General features: G+C 27.2%; 2 protein-coding genes across 4 annotated transcripts in view; one reads left to right on the top strand and one right to left on the bottom strand.

Annotated features, from left to right (window-relative positions):
- The window catches only part of Atg12 (Autophagy-related 12), a 257,464-nt gene that overhangs the window by 23,369 nt on the left and 211,718 nt on the right, over positions 1-22,377 (top strand). For all 3 annotated transcript variants that reach the window (XM_075374495.1, XM_075374497.1, XM_075374498.1), the window contains 2 exons: positions 7,138-7,254; positions 16,444-16,527. In XM_075374495.1, the coding sequence (XP_075230610.1) occupies positions 16,501-16,527 (27 nt within the window). In that variant the 5' untranslated portion in view covers positions 7,138-7,254; positions 16,444-16,500. The remainder of the gene's footprint in view (positions 1-7,137; positions 7,255-16,443; positions 16,528-22,377) is intronic.
- The window catches only part of LOC142329747 (putative inorganic phosphate cotransporter), a 133,923-nt gene that overhangs the window by 14,248 nt on the left and 97,298 nt on the right, over positions 1-22,377 (bottom strand). Inside the window, exons 3-6 of the mRNA XM_075374494.1 lie at positions 11,944-12,177; positions 11,684-11,771; positions 9,769-9,992; positions 809-961 (exon numbers count right to left, since the gene is read on the bottom strand). Coding sequence (XP_075230609.1) covers positions 809-961; positions 9,769-9,992; positions 11,684-11,771; positions 11,944-12,177 — 699 coding nt within the window. The remainder of the gene's footprint in view (positions 1-808; positions 962-9,768; positions 9,993-11,683; positions 11,772-11,943; positions 12,178-22,377) is intronic.

The following is a 22,377-nucleotide window of genomic DNA, read 5'->3' as shown; positions in this document are numbered from 1 at the left end:
CTTTTACGTAAGAAATGTTTTGAGGAACATATCAGGTGTTCTGATATTAACTAAGTAAGTCAAACACTGACTAATATTTATCCGTAAATGAGATAAAAATCTGTTTTACCTACTTTACAATAGATAATATTTTTCTTCTGGCCTTGACTGGTTTAATGCATTTCTCCATTACTTTGTGAACTATGCTAATCGTTTAATCTTAAAACTATACTACTCCTACTGCCATCGGTACTATACATCCTTAACTATCTACTTTAATGTGCATCTTCCTTTCTTTCCTCAACATTTTTACTCTGTACTGTTTTTTCACGCATCATATTAATTAATCCTTGTCATAAGACTTGACCTTTTTACAATCTTTATTATTCAACTTTTTCCTACTGTTTATTTGAAATGTTTTTCCTGCTTGATTTTAAAGTAACATTTCAAAACTTCTACTGTTTAATTTGGGTTTTCTTTCTTCAGTTTCTGTCATAAAGCATGTCATATTTAATGAATTTTAAGTTTATTTGAAATTCATAAATATAAATTATATATTGGCAAATTTTTCTTTACTGCAAAAAATCTTCTTTTATGTTTATTTTTTATATTTTCATTATTCCTTGTAATTTTACTTACTAAATAAAAAAGTTATTTTTCTTCTTTTATACTGAGCTTCTTAGTTTTGATAATATATAACATATTTTCTTTTCCTCTTTGTGTCACACTAAATTCCTTAGTTTTTTCTTACTAGATAATTAATAAATGTGGCTAAATAAATACATAAAAATGTATCGGTTAAAAAACAAGATTTAAAAAAAATTATTACCTGAGCTACACTAAATTTCAATACACTTTTCATATATTTTGGCAAGTCGGCTTGAATTGTAAATAAACTCCAATCATGTCCAATTTGTCCAATTATCAATGCCCAAACTGGCCAAGATGAAAATATTCTAAGCCAAGGAGTTGGTGGCAAATGCTAAAAATAAAAATGAGAACAATTAATACTTTGATATCTTATTCTATCAAGTTTATACAATTTATCTATTTATGTTAATTAATAAAATTTAAAAATGTGCCTTTATAAAATTTTAGATTACTGGTGATTGATTACCTTAGTGCATTTTTGGTGAATGTCAGATATAATTTTTTTTTGCTTGATGAATTAATTCACCCAGAAGTTTGCATGTGGGAATATGAGAATGCATGATTGGGATTCAAACCTCTAGATGAAAGGTGAAGACGCTACCACTCAAGCATGGAGATCAATAATAACAAATTAAAAATATAATTCAGAATAAATTTTTCTTTTGTAATTATAAAGAAAATTGTTCTTTCTATAAATAGAACATGTACTTTATTTTGAAATTTCACTTCTGATGAAAGTGAACCTTCTGAATTTTCAGAATTAAGATTCTGGTAGTCTATAAATACATTTAGCAACTTTATAAAAAATATGTTTTTAATTTTATTCTAATTAAAATAAGGAAAAGAGATTAGAGGTTGTATTACATGTATTTTTTGTCAATGGAATCTTATATATATATATATATATAATTTTTTTTAATATTAGTAAAATAAATTATATTTTGAACAATTTTTACCTGTAAAAAATTAAAAAGTAACAAGTTAATATTATTTTTAACTAAAGAATCTTATATTAAAGAAAAAAATCACAAACAACCAACGGTAGATTTAATTGAAAAAAAAAATTATGTACATTTCTGTATCATCGGTAAGTCCATTTTATTTATATTGCAATGCAAATATACTTTTAGGTTGATTTCATCAGAAACCTCCCTATTGTAATGGTACCATGATCCAACTTCAGGAAAGTTTTGATATATCTTTGCGTTTCACATCTCCCAGACCCCAAAACCACAGTCAGTTCATAAGTTTATGTATATATTTCATTTTCTTGTGGACATGATAACTGCCGTAATTTTGCGCCAATCACTTTAAAATTGGTACATAAAATATAACAACCCAAAATCTCGGTTGTGTTTGTTAATTGGCAAAAACGATCAGTGGAAAGGGGGGATAAAAAAAAAATCGCTATAATTTTCTTATTAAGTAAAATTTGTTTAAAGTTCCTACTATTCTTTGGATAAGGGTGTAAAATGTAAGTTTTTTGATATCACCAACCATTGGCACAGGGGTGGAAAAATTGGGTTTTGAAGACAAAAAATTCATACCTTCCTTAATAAGTACAGTATCGAATCGGTTTAAAGTGGTTGTTATTTCTTTAAACATTACCTAAAACTTTTGTCTGACACAATTTTTGATATGACCAATCCTTACGGCAAGGAATGATCAAAATATTTCTGGAATTGAAAGAAGATGGGGCTTGTCATATGCTAAATATGTGATGAACCCTTTTTCACATGCAACCATTGTCATATTGAGTAGTTTAAGTTTTCCTAACTTTAAGGTGGAAATCTTTTCTATTCCCTACTTTTTTTTTAACCTCCGGGACCATCATTAGATATTGCTTTAGAGGATGAGATGAATGATTTGTAGCGTGTGTGAAAATGTCATGCCTGACCCGGATTTGAACCCAGGACTTCTGGTTGAAAGGCTGAGATGCTACCACTCATACCATAGAGGCTGGTGCGAGTTTTATCCCTTACATAGCACCGGTAAAATCTACCTCTGCCTTCTGGTGTGCCAAAAGGGATTTTTTAATATCTTTGTGTGACAAAGGTTCTTAACCATGGTTAGGAATTAGAAAGAATCTGTAAAATTAATCAAATAACTTGGTGTCCTACTTTAAAAAAAGTATGATAAGATTAAAACAAAGACAAATAAAGGCTTTTGGTGTACAGTGTTCTCCTTTTCATGGGCTCTCAGTTTTGAGTGATGAATGGCAGGCAATCTTGGAGCATGAAGTTTTCTGTAACATTCTTCTACTCATAGATAAACTTTTACTTTAAGTAGAATAACATTAACATGACTCATAATCAAAGAATTACCTGACACCAGTACTATTCAGATAAAATTTACATAAATCTAAACTTCATAGAATGCCTTTACATCAATAAAGGAGCTGTAATACCTTAGAAAAAATCTCTTTAAAATAGTATTTTATTTATTTAAAAAGTGATTGTTTTTAACATTGTTTTCTTTCAAAAGTTACATTTATGTCAGTTCATGTGGCCAGGGTAAACCCGACATGATCATTTATTAATTGTTTAATAACAGCTTGTTTATAAAGTTACAATTATGTATCAGAGATGTAAAATATGTCACAAATGAGAGATAAAATGCACATAATGTATGTTCAGTCTTGACAGATTTAAAACCAGATCCTTCTGCATGAAAACCAGTAAACCAAAAAACAAGACATCACTCCACGATTGAGGTTAAAAAAAAATGTATAGAATGGAAAAAGAAAATGATTGAAAAGAAGCTTGATATTAGAGAACAGGATTCAAAGAGTCTGATAAAATGGGATATAAAGTTGAATTTTTGATTACGTATGTTTCTAGTAAAATCTTGCTAGAAGATTTGTTGGCTTGCAGATTATAAATAAATAAAAGGAGTTCTTTAGGTTTCACTTTTAAATTAATGATGTAAAAATTCATATTAAAAAAAATAAAAACTGTAATGAGGACATATTGGGCCTTTGCCATTTTTTAATATTCCTTGCGTATTAAGATTCTGGAGAGTCGTAGTGAATAGGATATCTGTTAAGGTTTGTAGGCATAAGTTTGTTTCTTTCATATTTACAGTGTATAAATTAATTTTTTTTTTGATTAAGTTATCAAATTTCTTTTTCAGCAATTTCATACACATACAGATGTAACTTGCATAAACAAGTTTTTTTTTTCTATAAGATGTGTAATTTCTTTTTTAATTATACCAAATTATTCGTATCAAAACACTAACAATGATATTATTTAGATTTTTTTGCTGCAATAAATTCATTAAAAAAAACTATGTAATTCCTGAAAAAAAATATTTTAACAAATCAGCTGTAGTATTTATTTTAATGGTAATTACAGAGTAAAAAACAAAAGGTGAAGGACATCTCATAAATTTTAAAGAATATTTGTGGTAAAATCAATAGTTTTTTGAGATATTTCTATCATAAAATACAAAAATAATAATTTTATCCAACTTTCCCTCTCATCCAACACTCTAGACCGTCCACCTTATTCACTAGGATTCACCAGAATCTAAAATTAATCATGTCAAAAACTTTGGTGACTTAATTGCTGACTTTTTTAATGGCTATTTTTACTATAATACCTGAGATTATTCTTCAATATATGTACAAGAATACCAGTTATGTTGTATATGTATGCAGTTTTAACATTAATAATTTTTTAAGTTTATACTTCTGATCTAAAAGGAACTGGTATTACCCTTTAACCAGTATAATTTTATAAGTATTGGCTTAAGTTTGTCTATGGCAATATTAAATGGTAGTCTAGTATTGGTCAGGAACAGATAATTTTTCATCCTATTATCTTAGATGTAAAGTATATTACATTAAGGAACCCAGACAGTGGGAAATGTCAAAAAAGAGATAAAATCTTTTTTTGACTTTAAAACAATAATTTAAAGGTGTTTTATGCAACAAATATGTTAGGATTCTAAAGCTTAGCATTGAATAGAAAGCCATGAAAAGCTACTAAGAACCAAATCAAGGGGTAAAGAAAAATATTTCATGAATTTATAAAAAAATTATTGTTAGATTTCATGTTAAAAAAATTATTAATATCATTTTATTATAGATAAAATTGAAAAAATTATGAGTTTTTATAGAAATAATCTAATAAAATTAAATTTATTCTTTAAGTTGTAGTACTTTGTTAAATACTGTGGTTAATAAATTTGAATGACAGAAAATAATCTTTTGATCAGTATATACCTTAGACTATAAATAAATTCATAGAAGATTCAGTAACACTTAAACAAACATTCATGCAAAAAGTTACCAATATAATACTGATGGTAGGAACAATACATGATTGAGTGATAATGTATCTTTTGTTTTTGTGACAATAGGGGTACAGGTGTTAGGTGTTTAAAAAGCATTGTGTATACAGTAGGTAGTTGCTAATAAAAGCTATTATTAATTTTTTATACAGACAAATAGCATAATTAATATTATACTTTATGATTAATTTTCTTTAAGTTTTGCATCATATTTATTGTTTAAATAATTCTTCTGTTATCTCTCTAACATCTGTCCTTAAATAAGGGAATGTTAAAACTAACAGAAAAATGAAAGAAAACGCTTTCTCTTGATTAACATCAATCTACAAATTAAACCACAGTTTTAAAGTTCTCATTGGTATCTTTCCTATTCTTTTTGTATCTTTTCCTATTGGTTTCTTTCATTGGTAACTGTTCTAAGTTCCGCTGTAGTTTTTTTCATATTCATTTTTTTTTTTAAATTAACCCTTTTAGAGGATATGATAAATCAATTTGGCTGTGCTTGCTTGTTTCTAATTTTTTGTGCCCACACTTCTTTCATCCTTTGAGAGTATTATTTTTTCCTTTTCTTGTGTCAACTTTCTTCTGCTGATTGACTTTTCCAGAAAACCTGCTTTTTAAGTTGCTTCTTTAAAGGGTGTCTGTCCCTTAGCATATCTCTGTTGATTTCAGCATTTTTCTTATATTTTCCTATTTCCCGGAACCATATGGGTTTGGATTTATAATTGTATATTAAATAAAAAATATGTTTGGTTAGTCTGTTATTATCCTTCTGTGTATGTGTCCATAGAATTGTAATCTTCTTTTTCTTATTATAACAGTTTGTTTCTCAACTTTCAAATATAGTTATTTGAATTATTGTTGTTTTTAGGTCCCTGTATTTTTATCAAGATTCTCCTTTCAGTCTTTTCATTTACTATGTAAATATATTTTTTAATTAATAAATCAGTATTCTACGTGTTATAACTGTAGTAATTGTTTGTAACCTGACATGAGGGTCATGTTATTCTTGAAAATGGTATAATTATTTTTATTAATAATTTTTTTATTTTTTTTTTCCAATAAAAATAACATACCATTTTATTTTATTGAAAAATAAAAACAGGCTTACTTATGGTATTGTGAATTGAGGTAATTTCTTATTTTCTTCTTTACCACTATGAATATGTTATTTGCAAATCAGCCTCAAAATGGCAAATCCCACCAAAACGTTTGGCTGATATTGAACTCAAAAAATTGATAGCCCTAAAAATATTAACACCTTCACTCTGTTCACCATGGGGATTAGTTGTCTAATAATGGATAATTATTAATGGAGAAAGCAGTCTCTTTTTAACTTTATTTCCATGTTTATTGGCCATAAAAAAAGATTTGGACAGATAGTGTAAGACAGTAAATTAACCTCTTTCAGTGAAAAACAATTCGTTGTATGTATACATGTCTCTAGCCAGTAGGGGAAAAATGTTTAAATTATGACATTTTTTGTCTAGTAAGAAAGATTATAATAATTATAGTAAAATTTTTTCAGAGCTAATTTAATTGTAATTTCAACTAGAAAAATTATGAAATTACTAGGTGCTGTTAGGTGCCCTTGATATTTTTCGGTTGACTATATTGTTAGGTTTCATGTTTATAATAACTTAATTACAAATTAATAGGTAATTTATAATAATTTTTCAGAAGTAATTTTTTCTTGTTTTATAGTAAAACTATAATGTACTAACATTGTTAAATGTAAGGTATCAATAATAATAATAATAATAAATGTAAGGTATCAATAATAATAATAATTCTTGTATTTTGATTGGTTAAAAATTTTAACAGCTGATAAATCAGACATTTTTGCTTATGATTGTTGACAGTAATAAAAAAAAAATTTACAGAACTGTTAATATTAATTATAAACTGAACCAATTTTATTATTGTCAATGATTTGTATCAGTAATTTATGGACTGAACTTCTACTATTCAACATTTTATATCGGACAAACAGGATGCAGTTTCAGTAAAAGATACACTGAACATTTAGAAGTACTCTGTAGCAGTCTAGAAAATGTACTTGTCAGTCATATCTTTTACACAAATAATAAATTCACCAAATCTTATTATATTCAAACCTTATAAGATATAGGGTTATATAAATACACAGTATCAATATACTAAATGAATAAACACAATTCAAGTCTAATCTACTTTCTGCATGTTTTACAGATATATGTTTTCCTCACTCAAGAAAACCACTAGCAATGACATCAGGTGATGTGTCGTGACTGAAATTTAACATTAGCCACTGAGGTTCAATATAAAAGTGACTATAAACATTATTATGTAAGTTTTTAAAATATATATATTAAAATAAATTTAATTTTGTTTGTTTTAAAAAATTAATGGTTTTCCATTTTTGATTGATCTCTATTTTTTGTTGTTGTGATTATTACTACCTTACAAGTGTTATGAAAATTTCAACTACACAATCTCAGTCCCATCATTCCTGAGTCAGGGCTTTTAATTGAACTCAAAAATAAAATTCACTAAATGTGGGAAGTTAATTAGTCAGATCAGTTGAGTATATAAGCAATTGATTGTGTTTGTTTTTTTCCTTCATATTTTGTAAGGCGTGTAAAAGGTAGAAAGTAATTTGTGACTACTTTTTTTCTGTCTTTACAGTTATGAAATTGAATTTCTTACCACTAGATCACAAAGTCACTTTAGAATTAAAGGTTGTCCTTTAGCTACTGATTTGATTTTGTTTTAAATTCAGTTAAACACATTTTGCAAAGAATTGTATTCTTTGCGTGACTTATTTATTTAAATTGCAGTTCCTGATCCAGTTGTCATCTGAAATCTGCAATCATTTGTTATCACAGTCCAGCCAGTCCTCTACAATCTCTTTTTATTAAACTTTAATTGACAAACTAATTTTTTGTCTTTTTTAACTTTTGTTTGTTTGGGCATTACACAGATAATAATGAATGATTGGAGAAAAAGGAAAAATTGGGCTTACTTTCAATGTAATGTATGTTTTGTTTTTGATGAGTGATCAGTTAACTGTATGAATAACTTGTAGTAAAGTAAATAGATAAATATTCTACAATCTAATATCTTATCTCATTAAAAATAAAAGAATTTGGTAAAGGTAGAATTTTAGGAAACTATTATTTAAAGATTTGATTTAAACATTTTTTAAGTAGTTCATTTTTAAGAAAAAAGATTTAAAATATATATATGTATCCAATCATATATTTGATGCTCTGCAATATATGAGGGCAAGTCAAAAAGTAAAGTGAAATTCAAAAAACCAATAAGTAAGTGATTTATACTTACATAAATGATATATGCATCATTTTTCAACATAATCCCCTCCTACTTCAAAGCACTTAGTCTATCTTTTAATAAGCTTTTGAATTCCTTTCTGGAAGAAAGTTTTCCAGGAATGAAAAACTCTCACGTTCAAAGTGATGGACCCATGTATCAACAACGTTTATTATTCACTTAAGAAATGAGTCTTCTTCATCTTTGTTACATTTCAAAAGCTTCTGGGAAATTTTCAAACAATTCTCTTTATAGATGCTAGTCAATTAACATGGAACCTAGTGAGCACAGATTTTTTGAAAGTTTAAAGAATCATGGATGATTGAAAATGCTGAGCCATGGCTTACATTCAACTCGCTTGCAATGTAATCAATTGTTCGTTGATTACCAAGAATCATTTGTTTAACCGTTTTGGTATTGTCATTAGTCTTTGAAGTGGAAGGCCTACCTTGCCGCTGTTCATCACAAGAGAGCAATCCTACCATTTTTAAAGCGATAATCCATTCGTAGATCTTGCTTTCACCCAAACAACTTTCTCCATACTGCTGCCGCATTTGACGAATAATTACTGCTGGTTTCATCCCCTTCTGAGGAAACATATCGCTGCTCGCATTTCTTTCTTGGTGCAGTCAGACAAAGGAGCACTCATTTTAAACAGACTTTTAAACACAATCATAAATAGCTAACAATGAATCAATACTTTCAATGAAGAGCTGATACAGGTTATGAGTTATAGCAGAACAATCATTACTGCTGTACATGTGATTGGGAGGGAAATTAAAATTTACCTTTACTTTTTGACTTACCCCTGCACTTTGCGGCTTGTAGTGAGATTTAATAACTGTTATAACAGTTTATTGGTAGTGATCCTACTATCAGTAAGTTAATAACATTCTCAACTGATTATTTTGCCATGTTTTTAAATATATACTACAAATTAACTAGTTAACTACGTATAAATTTTATATTTTATTGAAAGAAAAGTAAATATTTTGTTTTGAGTTTGAATTAATTTAAGGATTGAAAATGATAATAAATGGGTATTACAAGGAGGCTAGATTCTGCTAGCCTTTGCTAAAATTTGTGGATGAATTTGGATCTTGAAGAGTTTTCCAAGTACAATTAAAATTCAGTGTTCATACATTATTTAATAATATTAATGAGCTGTAAAGAATACTTTAAATAGTATTTCTTACAATTTGAAGGTTTTACACAATCTTGAACATTTTTGAGATAGAATCTTGTTCACCAAAGAGTGTGAAGTATGGTGAAATGCTAATGACCAAAATCATGTTTAATGAACTAGTTTTCGTAGATCACCAAAGTTAAAGAACACTTCTAATTTTATTGCATACTACTGGTATTTGTTGGTAGGGTATGGTTGTAGCAGTCTGTTTAAATTAAAAAATCTAATAACAATAAACTAATTTACAGAATACTGTTAATAATAATACAAAATTTTATTATATAGCAAATTAAAGCGATTAAATTAGTAACTTATTACAATTAATTAATGTAAAATGTACGTACATCTCTCTTTTTAATTCCACCAATGGATTCAAAAAGATACTCTTTTTCTGTCTGTGTAATAAATGGATGGACACCAGGATCATTATAGCACAGTAGACACCAAAAAATGTACCATATAACGCCAAGAGATCCAAAAAAGTAAAATACTGATGCCCAACTGCCTTCATTGTATTTTAACATTAAACCAGCTAGTACGTTTGACATAACGATACCGATTTGATTTCCTGTAAAAAAATAAATAAATAAATCAATTTTTTACTGTTACACTTAAAATTAGGGTAATCACATTATATGGTGGTTAAACTAAATAAGAGAATCTTCATGCATAATCAAGTAGTGATTTCATTATGTGTAGAACATCTCTAAAAATAATTTCTAAATCTGTTACTGAAACTAGTATGACAAATAACGTTGTATTTCTTAATTTTTAATGAGGCAGAACTAAGATAATATAGAAGTTTTTTTCACTAAATATACCGATGTGTTGAAGGAAATTTCTTTGAAACAACTATATATTTACAACAAATGCTACTATTTTAACAATCTCAGTCACCATATCTGATATCTTAAGTGATTTGAGACATATTTTTTCTTTAGTGTACTCATTTATTTATTAAAACTTTATCAATCCACTTTTGAATCTTGAAGCCTGTACAAATGTTCAAACCAGACAAAATGTATTTAATAAACATGAGGGAACCTTTTGGAAATAATTATTATCAGTAATAATTACAGTGATGTATTTGATACAGTAAAACTCCTATTACAGGTTAATAGTTATTCATATTGATAGATAAAAAGCTGCGTAAAGTAGCTCCTCAAGTTCATTCAGGTAGTGCAGGTTATAGTATGAATTATAAAATTTAGCAATAAAGTTTATAATTAAATGAGATAAGTAAGGAATTAGATTCCTTTAAAAATCTGTTATAATGTATTTGAAAAAATTACATAATTTTTTCATATTATTAGCAATATTCCACAATTGTAATTAATTAAAATTAATTATCTGAATAGTACAGAATTTTGACATAATACTAAATTTAATTTAAAAATAGAGATACGATTAAGTTTTATCAAAATTTAAAAACAATTTTATATATTAAATTCTCATATTACAAAGATCGGATTATAAAATTAAATTACAATGGCTTCTTTATACAAATATTAACAAATATAATTATTGTTTTAATCAAGCTTTGGCCTAGAAAAGAAAATATAATACTTTATGAATAATAAGCATAAATGTACTTTTATAAAATATGCTATACTATATAAATGAAAAGGTATTGGATCAGATAACATCTAGGACCATCTTAGGAAATGAAACCATACAGGTTGTAATTAAAACCACCATAAAGCACCAGAAACCATAATAATATTTTCTCAATAATCAGTTTAAAAAACCACTTACAAATATTTGTAAGATGACTGAATAGGATCGAAATATATAACTTATTTCTGGAAAAAGGAATTTGTATATAAACATCAAGATTTCAGGTATACCCAGAACATTGCCTGTTCCATCAAAAAGATACAAAATTAAAAGTATGATGTACCTTAAGGTTTTTTAACGAAAATTGGTTAAAGTTTAAGCTAAAGATGTAACATTATTTTGACTCTGTGATTAATTCATTCCTGAAATTGGTTGATCAAAATGCAGGAAATTACTGATTTATAAAGTAGATCAATCCCATATGGACATATGGGATTGATCTATTTTAAAGTACACGAAATAAATGTGTTAAATCAAGATTCAACATGTTAACCAAATAATCCGTAAATAAACTGCTATATAAATATTACATCTGCTATATAAATCTTTACAGCACTGAGAAGTAGTAATAAACAAAGTATATTGTCTCATATTTATTCTTCAAAACATTAATTTAGGCATAGTAAATTCATTAAAAATTACCTGCAAATACAAGAGATCCCAGTTTTCCTCTTTCAAGTGGTGGAACCCATCTAGCAAGAAGTGCATTTAGTGCTGGAAATGTCATTCCCTGTAAAAATATTACATTAACTATATAGATTTATATAATTTTTATTAATAAATTTGCTCTTACAAATCAAAAAATTTATTTCAATTTTAAAAATATATGCACTTATATGTGTACACTTAACAGACTTACTAATTTAAAAAATTAAAAAATAAACGTAAAATAAAATAATTACCTCGCCAAATCCTTCAATGAATCTGACAAATACTAGCCACCATGGACCAGCACGGGCTGCTACAGGAGTTAACAGTGTAAACACTGAAGTACCAAGTATACCGATTCCTAAAACATGTTTACCACCTAATCTTTCTGCCATCAATCCACCAGGTATATGGGTTAATACATAACCCCAATAAAATGCACTAAGTATGTAACCCTGAGTTTTCTCATCCCAATCAAATTCATTATCCTGAAAAAAGAAATATAATAATAATATAAAAAATTTGCATACAAATAAAGATAAAGAGGATTTAAGGAAATTTGCAAAAGGAAAACGTTTGTGGCAGTTTCTGTTAAAAAGATTTTTTTTTGTAGGCTACCAGATAATTAGATCTAGTTAATTAGTATTATTTTATCCTATTTTTATTATTATGACCTTTGAGAGATTTGAAGGAAGTGTATGTTATTAGAAGGAAATACAAAAAAGCTGTTTTTAAATGTCAAAGATTAAAGTACAGAAAGCAGGTTAATATATTATGTGGTATATAGCAATTATGCTAAGCTTGAAGTAGTACTGCAAAACAAAAAAGGAATAGAGAATAATACATCAAACCAATCAAATGGTTGATATAAAGAATGTATAAATGAATGAATAACTTTTTTATTCTGATCAACACATAATAATACATTATATATATCACATTTTAACAACAAAAAAAAAAACATTAATAGATAATAAATAGTTGTGATTAAAGTTCATATTTAAATACGAGCCGATCACGGCAGAGTAGTATACCTCGGCCTTTCATCTGAAGGTCCTGAGTTGAAATCTCAGGCCGTTATGGCATTTTTCATATAATACAAATTTTCATATTCATATTCCTATGTACAAGCTTCCTTGTAAGCTTCTGTGGGGAATTAACTCATCAGCCTTAATTAAAGAAAAATAAATATAGTGCATGAAATAATGTTCAGGTAAATACAATTAAACAAAAGGAATTACAACAAAGTTATTATAAACTCAGACACCTTTCTTAATTAGTATTAATTTAGAAATTCATCGACAGAGTAATATTATTTCTTTAAAAGAAAATTATTTGATTTTATTTTAAATAAATTGGTGCGAAAATTAAGATTATAATTTTTTTTTATGTCCCTTCTTTCAGAATGCATTTAAAAAATTTGATGAGTACACTAGTTAAAGGAAAAAAGAATATCTATAACCATTTTTGTAACATAGTTCTGTAACACATTGAAGTTACGCCACTTGATATATAAATATATATATAATTATTTATTATTTTTTATTATTCTCCTTTAGGAGAGTGTGTGAACTTGAGCTAATCATGTCTTTACTTCCTTTTTCTCTGTTATTTTCTTCCCAAAACTTCTTTATCCATTCATTATGCTTCCTCTTCCTCTGCTCCTTCCATCTTCTTTCTATTGTTTATCTTTTTTGCTCTTGTTCAATTTTCTTATTTCTAATTTCATCCCTACATTTCTTTCTGTCTTTGATTTCTTTTTCTGAGATGTTCAATCATGTAAAATATAAGAAGTATTTTTTTGGCAATTGATATATTGATATCAATATATCAATATTATATTTGTATTTATTAAAATAAGTAATTATTTATTATTATAAAAATTTTACTCCTACAAAAGTCACCTCTTTATGCTTCTTTATGAGACTATCAAATGCAGTTTGACATTAGTCAAACATCCATCACGCAACGTTACTAAATAACTAGGATAAAATATTCTAAACCAGACAAATTCCATTTACAACAAAATTAACTGCCTTACATAATATATTTCTATAACAATCCAATATGTATTTCTTATTTACACAAGAAGAACCATACCTTAACAAATCTGAACATCATGAAATGTAAAGAATTCCAAATGAAGTATACCTGTTCATATAAAAATAACTGGTTTTGAAGTAGCTTTTTACTATGTCTGCCTGTGTAAAAACATTACTTACTATAACTTAGCTGAAATCACAGACTACAACACCAGCAGTATTGGTTAATGAATAGTTTATTCTGATCCGAACATAATTACATTACATAGTTCATGTCAGAAATTGTAGGTATGTTTTTCCATAGATAATAAGGAACTTTTATAATAGTTACCAAAAAGATTTAGAGAAATGAAAGTAGCTTCACAATGAACAAAATTAATTAAAAATGTAAAATAGTTATAGTTCATAGTAATACATTAAATAATAAATTTATAAAATGTGATCCAATTACTGAAAGTAATATATAAAACCAGTATAGAATACAGCAGTTAGCAGTTTTTAAGTTATTAATTAAAAAATTCAGTTTGAACTTAAGCAAGTATGTTTACTTAAATTCAATGTGTGTTAAATAAATATGTGGAACTTGTGGATTTATTTTATTAGTGTTATTTTTTGTAAAAGATCTTTTCATTTAATTTTAAATTTGTATTAACATTTTTTAGATTAAGTAATTTACTAAAAACAGCAAGGAAAATGTAATAAGGTCCCTCCCTCCTTTCTCATTGGTCGAAGCATGAAAATAGTTCCATAGAAGTAATTATTAATTTTATTTCTTAGCACCGTGGGAATGTTAATAATTTTAATTTACTGAATATTGGCACATGAGTCATATTTATTGATGCCACACAGTTTTGACAATCCATTTTTTTATCTTGAAAATATCATACTTAAGATGGAAGTATATGGACCCATAATCAATATTTATTTAGTACTGAAAACAATCTTTGAGGTTAGAACAGTTATTGAAAGCAAAACAATTAGGATTGATTTTGTTGTAAATAGGAAAATTTAATGATCTGATGAAAATTAATATGAGTTACAAAATTTTACACTATCAATATCATTGTTGTATAAAAAAATGTTTAGATATAAGTAAAACACCTCTAATTTATTTTAAGTTGTTTTTTTTTTCATAAAATTTTAATTACTTGGTATCAAAATTAAGACTGATATTATTTTTTACTTTTGTCTACAATATTTTACGAGATTTTTCTGTTTTCAAAGCAATTTTTTTTTGTTTTTCATAACACAATTTTATTTTAGATGTTTGATATACGCAAAAATACTGCTGGAAAAGTTTATGAGCAATTTAATTCTGATATTACTGTTATATTTATAGCAACATTATTTATTACCAGTAATAAAAAATTTATTCTAACCCAAGCAGTGGTGGATTGTGTAATTTATCTAATTATAAGTAAAAATGTTTAAACCTTTTAACTTCTAACCCGTAAGATCAGTTTTTCACATGCCTCACTTTTATCGAGTAACCTTATAGAATTGAAATTTCTCTTATCATTTAGCACATTGACCTTACCTTCTACAGTATTTTTTCTTATCTCTTATAACCTATATTAGTTTTATTTTTCAAAATGATTTATCATGTCACACATTTATGTAATAAGTGGCTCTTCAGTCAAAATAACTTAATTAATACATACAAAATTATTAAATTTATTTATATCAACAATATTTTAGTTCTCCAAGGTCAGTTTTTTGCCTTCTCTGACATTGTTAAAAAAGTTTAGCTACTGGGAAATGTTTAAGATATTGACTGAACTTGCAAAAATAAAATTCAAAATCTCTCTGTTCATGCAGCAATTGGACTCAAGTGTAGCAGAAAATAAATAGTATGAACAGTTATTTTATTTTTACTTTTAAAGAATAGAATTTTGTATATTTTTTTAATAAATTTTAATTGAGATCGACTTATGTGGTTATTATCTTTTAAAAATTGGCAACAATGTAAATCACAATAAGCACTGTCTAACTTAAAAAAAAAAAAACTACAGGATACAACTAAGTTTTAGTTATTGGCAATTTATCTACAATTATATCTTTGAATTTAATGAAACATTTCATGTGTTGCAAAACCATTAAAATGTGAGTATACAAGAGAGATCTGCATATATCAATATGTTTATCAAGTTATTTAAGTATATCAATAAGTTAATCAGGTTATTAAACTAATTTTATTACAACAAAATAAAATGCTTTGGACATTTCTTGGTCATTTTTTATGTATATCTTTATCAATATTTCAAAGGGCCAAGTAGCAATGATCTTTTATTTTATGTAAGAAAGTACTATGAAAGAATTATATCCATTTATTAAATATTTAAATTAATTTTTTAAAAGGTTCTTTTATTTTTGTTAATAAAAGTTTTAAAATAGACATCTGACTATTATTCAGTAGCTTACCCTAACAGTAATGAATGTAAATAATCAGTGACAGGAAGTTTAGTTAAAATAGTTTAATTAATTGTACCTTATAATTATATTTATTTAATTTATATCATGTTCTTTGGTTTGTGTACATGACTTAAGTTTAATAATACATGTCATTATTCTACATTCCTTAAATTTGTTTATGTTTAATTGTATCAAAAAGATTACAAAGCTATTAATACAAGAAAATACAATTTTTAAAATATTCAAGTGTATTTTGTTACTAATATCATTTTCTATTAATTACTTTTTAACTTGTTTAAGGTTCCTTTGAACTACTTTTTTTGAGATCTTTGTATAAAGAAATCATTTTACATCCAGATGAACTGCAAACTGCCATTTTCAGAGGTATAGTGTAAATGTGTATCATATTATAATATATTTTATTGTGTGTTGATATTCATTTGTAATCATGGTTGTGTGTTGAGTGCATGTAATAACATTGAATTTTAGATTGTAAATGGCTTTGAATAAATAGTTTTGTGGTATTTTTTTGTAAAGTACAAAATTAAAGTACAGGATAATTCAAAATGGTGGACTCAATTTAGTAATTCTGTATTCCAAAGTAAGAACTTATGATAAATGTGAAGTAGATTGCATCTGATGCTCCCAGAAAAGTTTACAGATACAATTCATATATGTTCAGTGTGGCTTCCTTCAGCTGCACGGCTCATATCTAAGCGGTAGCTGAACTCATCCCATACATGAGGAAGCATATCTTTTGTTACTGAGTTCTCTGCAGCTGTGATATGGTTTCATAGGCGAGCCAGATTTCTTGGTAATAGTGGTATGTAAACTGCACCTTTCACAAACTCCCACAAGAAAAAGTCACATGGATGAGATCAGATGATCTTGGAGCCCAGAACTGAAGAGCCAAGTTTTCATTCCCGATGCATCCTATCCGGCATTGAGGTAGAAGTTCATTCAGATAGCATCAAACATCTAGGTGCCAATGTGGTGGAGCTGCATCCTGTTGAAAAATGAAGTCTTATTAAGCTTCATTTAGTTGAGGGAAAAGCCAGTTTTCCAGCGTGTCCTGGTACGTTATCCCAGTAACTTTGTGTTCCGCAAAAAAGAATGGTCCATAAACTTTTGTTTGCAATAGGGCACAAAACACATCAACCTTGGGGAGTCTCTCTCGTATTGCAGTTTGTCATTGATTTTGTAGACCCCTCCCATATATGAACATTGTGTCTATTCACTTTCCCACTGAGATGGAACATAACTTTATCACTAAAAATTAAACTCGGAAGAAAACTGTATCCTCCATGTTTTTATGCTATAAAAACTATATTTTATCCTATGTTTTTATTTGATCACAAAATTAAAGACGTTTTGGTTTCTCACCTCCACAGAGATCCTGTAAAAGTTTGCAGAAGGTATGGCTTGAAAAGTAAATAATGCCTTAAAACATGCCAAACAGTTGGTTGAGGTATTCTAAGTTCTCTTCTCGCTCTGTGGGTTGACTTTCTTGGGCTTCGTACAAACCTTTTTTCAATTCATCTTCCCTGTCACACACACAGTCAGTCCATGCTCTTGCCTTTACAGAGGCACCCTGTTTGTTCAAATTGGTAAAACTAATTACATATGCTCCTCCACTGCTGTTACTGTACTCAGGAATACAGAAAACCTTGTGTTGCACTGTAGCTATTTTACTCACAACTGTTATGTATTGACGTTGTAAGCACTCAAGCGGTCATTTACACAACTACATGTGCTCTAGCCATGTTATTCGAAACTTTCTGACCTCTCTCAATTACTACATAGATCAGTCAAATACAATGTATAGTTCAGAAAATATAGAGTTACTAAATTGTGTCTATCATCTAGAATTGCCCTGTGTAGTATACTCACAAATATGAATGACATACTTGTAGGAACTTATTTATGTGCATGATCAGTAACTCATCATGACTGGAATATCACATATGAACCAATCAATCCAACTGCATACATTAATTTAATTTTAATCAAGGTAAGGTTTTACTATTTACTTAAATGATTTTTATCTCTATTTACAAATAAAAAAGTTCTTTTAAAGCTTAAATTTTTATAAAAAAATTTTGTTATTGAAATAAATTGGAAAACAAGATTACATTTAAAAACTATTTATAAAAATTTTATTTTAAATTTTCAAAGTAGATGGCCTTTCTGGTTGTTAACAGTTATCATCATAGACACTGCAGAAAAGGTTTATAAAAAAAAGAAGTAAATAATTAAAGTCTTACCACCTACAAAAACCAAAGAACGTTGGAAAATACAACTAGTTAAAAATTTGTTTGAACAAACTGTAAAATTCTCTTATATAATTAAACGGAAAAAACTCCAATTTTATAGAATGAATAATAATAGATTAACAAAGAAAATACTCGATCACAATTCAATTAAAAAGTGGAACCAAAACGACTGGCACCATCAAAGAATTTAAAGAAATATACATAATTGCAAAAACTATTAAAATAGAGAAAACGATCACAAACATGAAATGATTCTGGAAAAAAATCCTTTCCCAAAAAGGAGCAAAGAGGGAGGACACATGATAGAAGAGAAAAACATTCAAATAGAATGAAAAAAATCCAGGAAAACATTAAGAAAAAAAAGAAAGTCAAGGAAAGTTGTTATGCAGTCCTTTAGCTGTTAAAAATCAAGAAGAATTAATTAATTAACAAAAGAAGAAAAAAATTATAACTATTAATTGCCAGAACCGAACTTGACAAAACAGAACATAAAGAAACAGAACTATGAAAAAACAGAACATATATTTACATTCATCTAATTTCAATCGATTAAAGAAAATACTGTACTTATTTTTTGACTATATAAATAGCTTAAAGTGCAATAGTTTTAAAATTTTGCTTAATTACCTAAAACAACTACAGTTGTTTGCGTTTCATTTTTCTTTTGGGATTCATTTTTCTTAATAGGCTTAAAAACAGAGCTCTATAAAAAAATTCTTAAGTTTATTAATGAAATAAATAAAAGAAAAAACAGATTGTTCTGAAACCAGTTTCTCCTATCTAATATTACTTAGTTTTTGATTTTGTGAGTATTACTTGTTTTTATAACCATTAGCTGATACTATTTTGATTATTTATGCAAGCTACCAAGAATGACTGAACCAGTTTAGTGATAAATTTATCATAACCTTTATTCTCTTCCTGAATGGAGAATGTATACATTATTCACTTTAAATGTATAATTTCCTACAGAAAAGGGTAAAATAGTTTGTTGTTTTATACCACCTGAACTGATTGATCTTTCTTATGGGTGCGATTTATTTCATCATTTGAGCTACAAGTGACATTAGTAGTAGTTGTCTTCCCTGTGGGTAATGATGTTTATTGTACAGCCGATCCATCAGTGAAAACAATGAAAATATGCTAGTGCTGATATCAGTCTCATTTCTGAAGGGTTGGCATGCTGATACGTGACAATACATTTGGCTCATTGAAGAAATCATTTCACTGCTGGATTTCTCTAGTAAGCACTGCATGATATATTTGTTATAGTTGGAAATAGCTGTGCCATTTTTGTGAGTCTTGTGTCAGGAGAAACCTATAATTGTTTTTAAGCTACAGTATCTGACTCGTGTCAAAATTTTGGTTGTGTCTGATTAAAAATATTTACACATTACTTTCTCTGTTTGAATTTTTTGCTTAAAGGGGCAGTAATTTAATAAATTGAATTATTGTTGGAAATATCTCTTAAAAATTTGAACAAGTATCTATTCCCTTTTAAATAAAGGTATATATTTGTGGTTTATTTGCTGAGGATATATTTCCAAATAATTACAAAAGTTTATGAAATTTTATTTTATTTTTTAAAAATACATAAAATGTTTCTAGGGAAAGTAATTTCCTTTTTTTTTAATTTTTGAGGAAGCATTTAATTAAAGAATTCTTATGGTCAAAAAATTAAAGAACATTTTACAATCTTTTTTCAAAAAATTCAATAAAATTTTGAAAAAAGTCTTTTTTAACAAATCAGAGGCTTTTTTAATTTTTGTTCTTATAATACAAAGGATATATTGTTGACAAATAAAAATATAGGAAAGAAATATACATAAGTATTTTTACAATGAGTTTTTTGCAATTTTTAAGTTCTGCTCTGATATTTTATCAGTTAAAATGTTTTTTTTTTGGGATTTAATCAGTCTGGTAGATCAGATAATAACAAAATAATAATTTTAAATGGAAGAAAATGACAGAATACAAACATTTTTTGTGGATTGTATGATTTTACGTATTTACAAGGATAAATTTAATAAATGTCTTGATAAAATTTTAAATGTCTTTATTTTAATTGGCTTTAGTAAAAGAATTCTCTCAATTTGATTATTAAATATTTTTTCATTATTTTTTTTTTGTACATTCAAGCCTTACTCTTTGGTTCACAAAATGAACCTAATCCAATTTATTTTTTCTCAAATTTCTCCTCTTACAACCCCATGGCAATGTTTTTCTTATAAAAGTAAAAAAATCGTATTGATACATAAATGACTAGAAAATATTTAAAAATTTTGTTGTTCGCCATTCATACAGTAAAATGTGATAAAGCTTGATATAATTCTGGTATTCAAAGTATTTTCAAAATTCCAGAGGTTTAGTTTGAAAACTTTTAAAAGAAAATCATAAATTAATTCTCTCATTCCAGAAAGCTCTTACGTCAGGCTTGATGACATTCTCTTTCAGATCTTTTTTATGTATTCATTTTTTTTATAGTAAGATAATTTTCTTGCAAGTGGCATTTGTGGTTTGTTTTTACATAGATGAATATTTTTATATGCAACTGAATAATGTAAAAAAAAACTTTGAAATAAAAATAAAATCAATTTCAAAATTAATTAATAATACTTTTCTTTTAACTCTTTAACTCTTCTTTTAAAATTATGAATAATGGATATCCACCACTTGTTAGTAATAATCTGTAATTTTGTTATAGATTATTATTGATAGTAAATAAAAATAAAATGTGAGTGATTCAGTTATGCACTTAAGAACGTTTAACTTTAGTTATTTTACGGATTTGTTAGGAGACGGTAACAATAAAACAAAGCTAAATACACTAAAATGTCATGTAATAACTAAATATTTTATATAAGGAAAAAGGAAGGATATATTCTAATGAAAAAATTCCATGAAACGTGATTTATTATTTATAAAGTACTTATAATGTTTAAAAATTTGAATGATAAAGAATTTTTTATTCTGAAGTTTACTGTTGAGGAGGAGTTAATTATTAATGTTCATTAAATATATACATGAAAACAAAATTACGTCGTAACTGCAACGAGTACTAAAATGCATTTTCAAGGCCAGGGTATTAAAGAAAATTTTTACAATTGGCGTATAATGATGTAAAGTAATTGTAAAATAGAATTGTTAGTTAAACAATACAACAATAATAAAAGTAAATAAATTTAAAATTTTTACTGATAAAGACAATTATTCATAGTTAGTATTCACAAATTATTAAAATGGTTTGACTAATTAAATCACAAATAAATGTGTTGTCATTATCTTATGAAGCAAACATTTACTGTACAAATAATTCCTGTCGTAAAACTGTTAACGGTATGTGATAAAAAAAATAGATAACTAATCACTAGAAATACTGTGAAATATATATATAGTTATTGTAGTCAAATCTATTCTAATGCGGTTGCTGTGGAAGAAATTTGGCGGTAAGAGGTGGTGACATACTGAGGGTAGGAAATGATTACACCAAGTGCCGCACTTTATACAGGGCACATCAGTGAAACAGGAAGATTGTTTTTCATTTAACTGATGTTTGGATGAGGGGGTTGAACTTGACATATTGTCAATCATTTAATACCATTTGGTAAACATGGAACAGTGTTCAGGTGCACATCATGCTTTCTGATCGTTTTATAATTCTGCAACTGTATCAAGATTATTTCGCAGTCAGTTCAATATCATGTCAAGGGCAGGTACTGTTTGTTCATGCGATTATCTTACTGCTTAAAAGGTTTGAGGTGAGTTCACATTAAATTTAAAACATTTAAAGGGCAGCAAAAAGTTTGTCAGAAAACATTGATAGCGTTCGAACTGCCACAACACGCAATCCAAAACAATGTTCTGCGATTAAACATGCGTTAGCATTGAATGTCAGTGTTCTATTGATCCATAGAATCTTACATTAGGACTATAAAATTCGTAGTTCATGAATGAAAAGATG

This window comes from Lycorma delicatula, chromosome 9, assembly GCF_047948215.1.
Source record: "Lycorma delicatula isolate Av1 chromosome 9, ASM4794821v1, whole genome shotgun sequence".
In the NCBI taxonomy this organism is placed as follows: Eukaryota; Metazoa; Arthropoda; class Insecta; order Hemiptera; family Fulgoridae; genus Lycorma; species Lycorma delicatula.
Note: the sequence above shows the minus strand (reverse complement) of the source record. Positions and strands in the feature narration are given on the sequence as shown.